This window comes from Ipomoea nil, unplaced genomic scaffold (genome assembly GCF_001879475.1).
Source record: "Ipomoea nil cultivar Tokyo-kokei standard unplaced genomic scaffold, Asagao_1.1 scaffold2818, whole genome shotgun sequence".
Classification (NCBI taxonomy): domain Eukaryota; kingdom Viridiplantae; phylum Streptophyta; class Magnoliopsida; order Solanales; family Convolvulaceae; genus Ipomoea; species Ipomoea nil.
The window spans coordinates 2,905,164-2,916,699 of NW_017619246.1; the positions used below are offsets into that span (position 1 = coordinate 2,905,164).

Genomic DNA, 11,536 nt, shown 5'->3' on the forward strand with positions numbered 1-11,536 from the left:
ATTGTGAGCTCTGGAAGAGTTTCACTTATTCTTCTTAACGAAACAAAGTTAATAATCGAAACTGCCCCCTTATATCCTCAATAAAAAGAACCTTACGTGGTTTCAAGGATATTCGGTCCAACGGGTTTCACATATAAACTAAATAAAAAACAATGACGAATTCCTTACAAAACGGTAAATAACCAGAAAATATAAATCAAAGAACTTCCTTCCTTTTCTTTAGGTTTGTATTATCCTTATATCAGGACCCAAATTTCCTACATTGCACTTGCGGAGAAATTTAAAGATACACATTCTTTCGGTTTATGGCATGACCGCTTAGGTCAACCTGGGCAAAATATGATAAGCCGGATACTTTCAAACTCGACTGGACACAACCTTCTTAGGACAAACATTCTTTCTACAAAATGATTTCACATGTGTTCCCTATGCAAAGGGAAAACTTATTATAAGGCCCTCACGTCCTAAGATTGGTTTTGTGTCACCTGTCTTCCTGCAAAGGTTACAGGGTCATATCTGTGGACCAATTCCTCCTTCATCCGGACCATTCTGATATTCCATAGTCCTTATTGATGCTTCCACCCGATGGATACATGTGTGCCTGCTGTCCACGTGAAATATGGCATTCGCAAAATTCATAAGTCAAATCATTAGATTGAATGCTCAATTTTCCGATTATCCTATTAAGAATGTAAGAATGGATAAAACTGGTGAATTCACCTTGTCAGCTTATGACGATTATTTTATGGCCATGGGGATTAAGGTGGAACATCCTGTACCATATGTCAACACCTAGAGTGGTCTAGCTGAATCCCTTATCAAAAGAATTAAGCAAATAGCTAGACCATTACTGCAACGGTCCAGTCTACCAATCACTTGTTGGGGGCACGCAGTATTGCATGCTGCTGATTTGATACAACTCCGGCCAACTGCATATCATGATTATTCCCCTATACACATAGTACATGGTATAATAATAACCAATACACATGGAATCCAATAAGGGTCTATAGTGGGCTCATCACAAGGCCCAATAATAATTCCATTCGATAGAGGAAAGTATTATAGTGGCCCATTTCAAGTGATATCATGGATCGAAGACAATGCTTACAAGATTCCAGGTCGAATCATTTTCAAGAAGGGGAGGATGATGCGGCCCAACATAATGAAGATCCATCAAGAGTACCAATCGCAAATTATGCCGTGCAACCGAATGCACCTAGCAAGGTGCATACGGTTGCAAAACGGCGCCGTTTTACTAAAAAAACGACACGGCGCGCACAAAATCAAAAAAAAAAAAATTGGATGGCCGTTAGCGGCGTTATTCATATCATATTTGGTAGTTTTGCGATTTTTTGGTAGTTTGGCGTTTTGATTGCAGTATACGTAAAATCGCAATCGCAATAGCGATCGCAGTCGTTTTCCTGATTTATTGTATGGATCTCATGATGGATGATGCAGTAGACCAGAGAGACGAGGCATTAGATCAGAGAGATGAAGCAGGCGATGAATTGCATACGGTTCCAGGTTATTTTGCAGTTTGATTTTTATGGATTTGTAGTCGTTTGCGATTTTTGCAGTGTGATATATTGTGTAGGTGTTTATATTTAGTGTGATGTTTATTGTGTATGTGATGTTTATGTGATTCTAGTCTGAGATCATTCGTAACTCTTGGTGTTTATGTGTTTATGTTTTCTGAATGAACGAAATATATATCCATAATCTTTGAACTATAAAACCAGAAGTTGTGAGCTATATATCCAGAATTATAGTAGTATATATCAAGGATTTTGTGAATGGATACTCTGTTCTGGATTGTATATCCATAATTATTGAACTTTTATGTCCAGAAACTGTGAGCTTTATATCCAGAATTCTATCACTATACATCCAGAATTATAATACTATACATCCACAAATTTCTAAACTGATACTCTGTTCTGGCTTTTAACACTATGCAGTCAGTGAAGATGTTGTTGTTGATTCACCAAGTTCAGATCCAATAGAGTTAGAAATTGATGGTTCTTCTTCTAATCCAGGTCTATATGTAGTTTTATATGATCATAATTCACAGTGTTCAGCATTGTTATATGTTCATTCTTTTTCCATGGAAAATGTTATTCCTTTTGTAGAGCATGGCTGGATTTATTCGGCATTCCCCGCACCCCCTCTACATAGGAATTATATTTTCAATGGAACGTGTATTATTTAGTATACTTGAGGTTATATATTGCATTTGCAGTTGATGAAGATTTGGTTGGTGTTGTTGTAAGTAACGGGGTTGAAGCGTATGAGTTGTATAACAATTATGCATATAGAGTTGGTTTTAGTGTGAGGAAGGGTAATCAACGGTGCAAGGTATATAGCAAAACAGTCCAAATGAAGATGTTTATGTGTTCTAAAGCTGGTTTTAAGGTTAAGGCAAATGCTGGTGTTAGGGCATATTCAAAAATTGACACAAGGTCAGGGTGTGGTGCATGTGTTCAGTTTGACGTCGGTGAGGATGGGTTGTGGACGGTTACAAAACATGTAAAAGTGCACAATCACGAGTTATGTGCTGTAGACAAGAGTCATCTTCTGCGTTCACATAGAAATGTGGGTGATAATCAACTGTTATATTTAAAAGATTTGAAGAAGAGTGGTGTTGCAATGGCAGATGGTATTAGGTTCTTGAAACATCAAGCAAGGGGGTCTCCATTAGTTGGCTTCACTAATCGAGATGCTTATAATTTGTTAGATATATTAAATATAATATATTTAATATAATATATATTAAATATAATATAATATATCTATAATATATATTAAATATAATATATCAATATATTATATTTATATATTGAGAGAGAAGAGAGAGGAATGAATAATGTTATTTGAAGGGATGATTAACAAATGAATACAAACCACATATTTATACTAAATGAAAGCTACTAATCAGGAAGCTAATGCTCCATGTACTAATGCTATAATTTAGGTCACTCTTCACATACAATGCATGACCCACACCCATTATTTCAAACAAATTAACTAATTATTAATTACTTGCTTGGTTTAATAATTATAATAATATTATTATTATAACATTGCCTCCTTTAAACCAAGTTGGATATATTGGTCATCCCAATATCTCCTTCTTCAATTTAAGAAACGTCTCCGTCTTCAAGTTGGATATACGGACTTGTATTTCGTTCTGTAAACCCACTTTACTCCAATTGGCTTCTTCCCAAGAGGTACATCTGTTAACTCCCAGGTACCATTCTTCTCAATGGCACGTATCTCCTCATCCATCGCCTTAAGCCAATGAGTTTCTGTAGCAGCCTCCTCAAAAGATAAAGGATCACAATCTGCAAAAAGAGCAAATTGAATAATCTCTTCATCCGACAAGTCATTATCATGACCCAAAACATAATCTTGCAAGCGAGCTGGTAAGTGGCGCTCGCGTTGTGATCGTCGAACTGACGACTCTGGCTGTGAAGGAGACTGGACATTATCTGGAATCGGTTGCTCTTCAACAATATTTTCAACAAAAGGAATAACAACTGAACTTTCATCTTTAGCTAACCAATCCCAGGCACCATATTCATCAAAAGTGACATCACGACTTATAACAACCTTTTTAGTTTCAGGATTGTAAAGTTTATAAGCCTTTGAAGCGTCACTATAACCAATGAATATGCACTTCTCACCTTTATCGTCCAACTTCTTTCTCAACGGATCTGGCACATGTGCATATGCCAAACATCCAAAAACCTTGAGATATTTGATAGAGGGTTTTCTCCCACTCCATGCTTCTTCGGGTGTCTTATCACGGACACTTTTAGTTGGACACCTATTCAACACATATACAGCACAAGCAACAGCTTCTGCCCAAAAAGGCTTAGGCAAATTCTTGGATTTCAACATGCACCTTACCATATCCACGATAGACCTATTCTTCCTCTCAGCCACTCCATTTTGTTGTGGAGTGTATCTAGCTGTCATCTGATGTTGAATACCCTTCTCTTTCAGAAAATTATCACAGGCAATATATTCTGTACCTCTATCAGTTCTCAAGATTTTAATCTCATAACCACTTTGCTTTTCAACAAAAGCCTTAAATTGTTTGAAAACATCACATGCTTCAGACTTTTGCTTCAGAAAGTAAACCCATGTTTTTCTACTGAAATCATCAATGAAAGTAATAAAGTACTTACAACCTCCATATGAGGGAACCTCCAACGAACACAGGTCTGAGTGAACAATCTCCAACTGTTTTGTGGCTCTCCTTGACTTGCCCACGGGAAAGGGATCTCTATGCTTCTTCCCAATCACACAAATCTCACATATACGATCAGGGACATTCACAACAGGTAAATCAGAAACAAGTTCCTTTCTCGCAAGATAGTTTAACCCAGAGAAATGAAAATGCCCAAACCGCATATGCCATAACCAATTATCATCACAAACTTCAGAATTAAAGCAATCAAGGAGAGTATGCTTAATTTTCAAAGGAAATAGTCGATTTTGGGACATATTTACCTTTGCAATCAAAACTCCTTTAGCATCTTCAATGGTACAACACCCTTGAGCAATATGTATCTTATATCCTTTTTCTGACAACTGACCCAAACTCAACAAATTTTGGTGTAGTTCAGGAACATAGAACACATCGGATATAAAATTGTGAGTACCATCCTTCAACTGAATAGAGATTTTACCTTTTCCCAAAATTGGCACCTTTGACTTATTGCCAAACGTTACTTCAGACCGGACTGATTCATCTAGTTCGGAAAACAATTCTTTCTTCCCACACATATGGTTACTACACCCAGTATCCAAGAACCATATGTTCTTATCTGCAGAAAAACTATCGCTGGCTAAAAGTAAAGTTTCAGAACTCTCACCAGACTTTTCAGCAGTGTTTTCAGCAATGTTTGCTTGATTTCCACGATTGTTGTCCTCATTATACCAACAATCTGCAATCTTGTGCCCATACTTGCCACAATTGTAGCAATGAAATGGAAATTTACCTTGTTTGGTATTACCTCCACCTCTTCCTTGGTTGGAGTTACCACGTCCTCCTCCTTGGTTGAAGTTACCACGACCTCTTCCACCAGAACCTCCTCTTCCTCTTCCACGACCTCTACCAGATCCTCCACCTCTTTGATTAGTGCCAGTCACATTAAGGGTGACTTGACTCTTCAAAGCTTCTTCTGCTAGTGGTTCCGATTTTGACGCAATCCTGTCAATATGACTTTCTACCATACCTTTCAGCTCTGCAATTGATAAGAGCTCGGTTTTGTGTGACTCTGTTATTGAAGCCACCACATGGTCATACTTCATCGGCATAGTTCGAAGAACTTTTTCAACCACTGCACCATCTTCAATCGTATCTCCATATAGCCTCATCTTATTCACCATATCAATAAGACGAGTGAAATACGCATCTACTGTTTCTGTAGAGGTCATCTCACAATTATCGTACAACCTTCTCAACGACTGCAACTTAGACTTCTGTGCCCGATCGACTCCTTTGTGTGACACCTTTAAGATGTCCCAAGCTTGTTTTGCTGTTTGAGCACGAGCTAATTGCCCAAAAATGGAATAATGAACACCTTGGTGAATCTGACCCAAGGCCAATTTATCTCGCCGTATAGCGCCTGCATCAGCTCCTTCGGGTAGACCGGGATCAACAAAGCTCCAAAGATTTTGAGCTTGCAAATGTGTGGACATCATAATTTGCCAATAATTGTAATCGAGGTTCCCGTCCAATTTGGGACCCGACCATACAATATTGAAATTTGTGGCCATAATTCACTATAAAAAATACCTCGGGGTTGAAAGGTTGACTGGCTCTGATACCAAATGTTAGATATATTAAATATAATATATTTAATATAATATATATTAAATATAATATAATATATCTATAATATATATTAAATATAATATATCAATATATTATATTTATATATTGAGAGAGAAGAGAGAGGAATGAATAATGTTATTTGAAGGGATGATTAACAAATGAATACAAACCACATATTTATACTAAATGAAAGCTACTAATCAGGAAGCTAATGCTCCATGTACTAATGCTATAATTTAGGCCACTCTTCACATACAATGCATGACCCACACCCATTATTTCAAACAAATTAACTAATTATTAATTACTTGCTTGGTTTAATAATTATAATATCTGATACATCAAAGCGTTTGGATGGAACCGATTCGAACTCATTAATTGAAATATTTAGGAAGAGGCAGTCAACTGAGTCTGATTTTTTCTTTGATTTTGAAGTTGATTGTGATTCAAGACTATGCAGTTTTTTTTGGAGGGATGGTCGGATGAGACAAGACTATGAGTTGTTTGGGGATTTATTAGTGCACGATACAACTTATCGCACTAATAAATATGATATGATTTGTGGCCCTTTTGTAGGGATGAACCACCATTGCATGAATGTAATGTTTGGATGTGGTTTTCTGATGAATGAGAGGATAGAATCATTTGTGTGGCTGTTTAGAGCATTTTTAAGGTCTATGAATGGGAAATGTCCACAGACTATCATGACAGATCAATGTGCATCCATGGCTGCTGCTATTTGTCAGGTGTTTCCAACATCACGTCACCGTCTTTGCATATGGCATATTGGCGAGAATTCGAAGAAGCATATCAAGGCGTTAAGGAATAACAAGGATTTCTTAGATATGTTTAACTGTGTGTTGAAACACACAGAGACTGAAGCTGAGTTTGAATTTTATTGGACAAGGTATGTCCACTACTTTTTTTTTTTCCTTTTTCGATTCCAGTAATTGAATTATGGATGTTTAGTATTAGAATTATGGTCATATAGTATTAGAATTATGAATATATAGTATTAGAATTATGTGAACATGTTGTAGTATAGAATGGAACTTCTTGATTGTTCCTGAGTTACATGCATTTAATTTATGGATTTATAGTTTTGGAATTGTGAATATACAGTGTTAGAATTATGGACATATAGTATTAGTTGTCTGAACATGTATTAGTGAAGCAGTGAGCTTCCTGTTTGTCTCTAAATTATATGCATGCAATTTATGGATTTATAGTATTGGAATTGTGGATATATAATATTACAATTATGGATATATAGTATTAGTTGTCTGAACATGTAGTAGTGAAGCAGTGAGCTTTCTGTTTGTATTATATGCATTCAATTTGTGGTTTTATTATATTGGAACTGTGGATATATAGCATTAGAGTTCTGAACATATGTCTTATCATTTCAGGTTGGTGACTGACTACAAGTGCCACAAGAATAGTTGGATACAAAAGCTGTATGACTGTAGGGAGAAGTGGTGTCCAGCATTCAATAAGGACTATTTTTCAGGGGGCATTTTATCATCGCAAAGGAGTGAAACTACTAACCATTCGATTTCAAGAAGGCTGTCCAAGACTGCAGGTCTATGTGATTTTTATTCATCGTTTGTTAGTGTAACTTCTGAATGGAGGAGCAAAGAGAATGGTGAAGACTTTCGTTGTACTCAAGGGGTACCCAACATGATGATGGAGCACATGAAACTTCTGTTACACGCTAGAGAGGTATATACGATTGAGATATATTTTTTGTTTGAGGAACAATTCATGAAAGGCAATGCCTGTCATCAAGAAATGGTGTTGAATGAAGGTTGTCAGTTCAAGTATCACGTATGGCGTCCAGATATAGATATTATAAGGCATGAAGTCAGTTTTAAGTTGTCAACCTTAGACATTTCGTGTAGTTGCAAGTTGATTTCGGAGTTAGGAATTTTATGCTGCCATTGTTTACGCATTCTTCATATACACTGTGTTTCAAGTATTCCTAACAAATATATCATGAAAAGGTGGACTAAAAAGGTTGCTGATGGTAGGGATGTGAATACTGGTTCAATGTTTTGTAGAGCTGGTGTCCCTCCTTCAATTTGGGTTGTGGAGATTTGCAGAAAGTTTCAAAGACTGATTTCATCTAGTCAAGATAACAGTGTAACTAGGCAGTTCTGTGATGAAGCAGTTGAGGAAGCAAAGAAAAAGGTTGAAGCTGAGATTGGCTATGTGCATATTGAAGAGTGCGGTGTTTCATCTTCAAGTGGTGTCATTCAAAATCCTTCAAACCGGAGATCAAAAGGTGAGCGTAACGTAAGGAGGAGTAGTGTTATTGAAAAGAAGTACAGTGCTGCAAGGGGGAGGAGGAGTGCTGCAAATAAAGTTGCTTCGAGTACAAAGGGTGCTGTTCAGTCGTTGGTTTTGGAAAGTCTATCTGAGATTGCCGGGGATGGGTACCTTGTACATCCAAGTTCTGGGAGTTCGGAGTTTTGTCAGTATAATAATGATGTAGATGATAATGCAGTTGTAGATTGAGAGTGGGGTTAATACCAGTTGGTAGCTAGCTGTTTTGAGGATATCAATTTACAAGTTGGTTGATCTGTGTATTCAAAATTTTAGTACTTGTTGATTTGCAGGTTTGAAGCTATATATCCATAATATTAAAGCTACATATCCATAATACTAAAGCTATATATCCATAATATTAGAGCTATACATACATATTCTGAGAACTATATGACCACAAAATATTGGAATTGTGTGTCAAATTAGTAAAAGTGTTCATAATGTTATATCATTATATCCACAATATTAAAGCTATATATCAATATGTAAACTGGTGAACTTGATGTTTACACTTATGTAAAATGTAAGTTCACAGTTGAACGAATATTCATAACTTTATATCAATATGTCCACAATCTTAAACCTATATGTCCATAATTCTGAGAACTATATGACCACAAAATATTGGAATTGTGTGTCAAATTAGTAAAAGTGTTCATAATGTTATATCATTATATCCACAATATTAAAGCTATATATCAATATGTAAACTGGTGAACTTGATGTTTACACTTATGTAAAATGTAAGTTCACAGTTGAACGAATATTCATAACTTTATATCAATATGTCCACAATCTTAAACCTATATGTCCATAATTCTGAGAACTATATGACCACAAAATATTGGAATTGTGTGTCAAATTAGTAAAAGTGTTCATAATGTTATATCATTATATCCACAATATTAAAGCTATATATCAATATGTAAACTGGTGAACTTGATGTTTACACTTATGTAAAATGTAAGTTCACAGTTGAACGAATATTCATAACTTTATATCAATATGTCCACAATCTTAAACCTATATGTCCATAATTCTGAGAACTATATGACCACAAAATATTGGAATTGTGTGTCAAATTAGTAAAAGTGTTCATAATGTTATATCATTATATCCACAATATTAAAGCTATATATCAATATGTAAACTGGTGAACTTGATGTTTACACTTATGTAAAATGTAAGTTCACAGTTGAACGAATATTCATAACTTTATATCAATATGTCCACAATCTTAAACCTATATGTCCATAATTCTTGAAATATGAATATATGAATATTTGAACGGTATGTTTATACTTATGTAAGATGTTCATAATTTTATATCCATACATCCACAATCTTAAACCTACATGTCCATAATATGAGAACTATATATTCAGTGAATTTCATAGATCGAATTTCAAAAATTGTGATAGAGTTGTTACAAAACGACCAAAGAACAGAAAATATTAAAATATTCATCCACAAAAACATTCATTGATCTTTCCAGTTTTACTTCTTCTTGTCTTCAATCTTTGCAGCTTTCATGACCTCGCCTTTGACGCTGTTCAGCTTTGACGTGATGATACAAGCAGCATACTTTGCCCTCAACTCAAAAATGAAGCTAGCCTGTAAAATAAGAAAAATAAATAACTAGTTCATTGTAATTTTTTCATCACTTTCTGATGTAGTTGGAATGTAATATATTTATGTTACTCTTACATTCGTGCGCATATGTTTCTTGAACCCAGGATTCCAGTTCTCGAAAGCTCCACCCATGTAAGTCTCCATATGCCGCATTACATATATGCCACAGTCGGTGACATTCTCTGCATTTTTCCAGTGCATGGCAAGGAACTCTACTGGCATGCTGTTCAGTTTGTGAGTCAAGGTGGATTGTCCTGCTGCCAGGTACGCCTTGAATGCTTCAATCTGGTAAAAAATTAGCTCAATGTTCATAATGTTTTAAATTCAATATATAGGTGACAATAAGGAGATTTTTTAATATAATATAAGCTACCAGTTTGTATGGACAGTCCCCATATTTATCAAGCTCTGAAACACCAGCAGGCAATTCCTTGTTGTCTATCACCTGAACCTTGGATTCCTTGACATTTATGCACACAACAAAGTAGTGTGCATGGCGATGCACTGGGAAAAATATCTAATTCCAAAACAAAAGGTTATTATTTGAAACAACTACATACCCAGGTACTGTTAACTGCATGGGTATACATTCATATTTGACAGAGTACTATTATACATAATTATAAAACTATATATCCACAATCTTAAAACTATATATCCACAAAATTCAGAAATTTATAAAGATCCTAATAAGCCGAGTATATTCCAAGCTTCAAGCATATAAATCCACAAATTAATAACTATACATCCAAAAACTACATTACCATATATCCAGAATTCTTAACAGTCTGTCCACAGAGTAATACATTCATATATTATCAGAGTACTACATATCCATAATCACATAACTATATATCCACAATTTTAAGACTATATATCCACAAATTCAGAACTTTATAAAGGATCTTATTAAACTTTGTATATTCCAAGCTTCATGCATATATATCAATAATAAAATCTTAAATTATTAAATTAAGTGTGTGTAATAGATCTTACAAGGTCTGCATCACTGATTTCCAGGTTTCCAAAACTTGATATTTCATAATTCAATCTATCATTGAAATTTTCCATCCTTTTCTCAGCTGGGAGACTTTTCATCCAATCATCAGATGGATCAAGCTGGAGCTGTTTTTGAATACACAGAAATGCAAAAAATGAGTATTCAAAAGGCTTAGAGTACTAGATTTTTAAAAATGCGCATCTGCATGTCAAAAATAACTCTTACATGTGGCAGTGTGGTGAAGAATACGCGTTTTGGTATCCCAACAGCACGTTCTGTGTTCTTCAAAGTTAGCCGCAAAGACCAAATATTCAAGAAGTCTATATCCAACTCGCCATTGCTCAAAGTTGAGAAGTGACGCCTTGTTAGGTAGTAGTCACCATAGCTGAACAGCAACTCACTACAGCACCAAAATAACAATAATAATAATAACACCAATAGTTATAATAATATGAACTATCTAAGTAATTTAAAGGTTATTATAAATATATGTGTTCAAACATACTCTTCTGGGTGTTCGGTAGACACACTCAAGAATGCATAGTTTGAAATGATTTTTTCCCGTGGAGTTGCAGTTCGTATAAAACCTGCATTCTGTGTCCAGTATGGTGACCTCAAACAAAGAGGCTTGTTCCTGAGTCGTCGCTGGGGTCTCATCCTAACAGTCACGTCCTCAACATCAGACTCACTTTCTTGCATGGCACTGTTGTTTATATATCCACAGTATT

The 11,536-nt window shown here is 35.5% G+C and overlaps 2 protein-coding genes across 2 annotated transcripts; one reads left to right on the forward strand and one right to left on the reverse strand.

Moving 5' to 3' along the window:
- The first annotated feature begins 1,448 nt into the window (after window positions 1-1,448).
- Window positions 1,449-8,365, forward strand: LOC109158455 (protein FAR1-RELATED SEQUENCE 7-like). Its single transcript, XM_019306360.1, has 6 exons — window positions 1,449-1,527; window positions 1,962-2,039; window positions 2,243-2,732; window positions 6,240-6,755; window positions 7,258-8,038; window positions 8,171-8,365. The coding sequence occupies exons 1-6, from the start codon at window positions 1,449-1,451 to the stop codon at window positions 8,363-8,365; spliced, it is 2,139 nt and encodes a 712-aa protein (XP_019161905.1).
- A 1,308-nt stretch (window positions 8,366-9,673) lies between these two features.
- On the reverse strand, window positions 9,674-11,015 carry LOC109158456. The gene is made up of 5 exons (XM_019306361.1): window positions 10,989-11,015; window positions 10,805-10,933; window positions 10,182-10,325; window positions 9,884-10,093; window positions 9,674-9,790 (listed from the first exon to the last, which is right to left on the reverse strand). The coding sequence occupies exons 1-5, from the start codon at window positions 11,013-11,015 to the stop codon at window positions 9,674-9,676; spliced, it is 627 nt and encodes a 208-aa protein (XP_019161906.1).
- Between the last annotated feature and the right edge of the window lie 521 nt (window positions 11,016-11,536).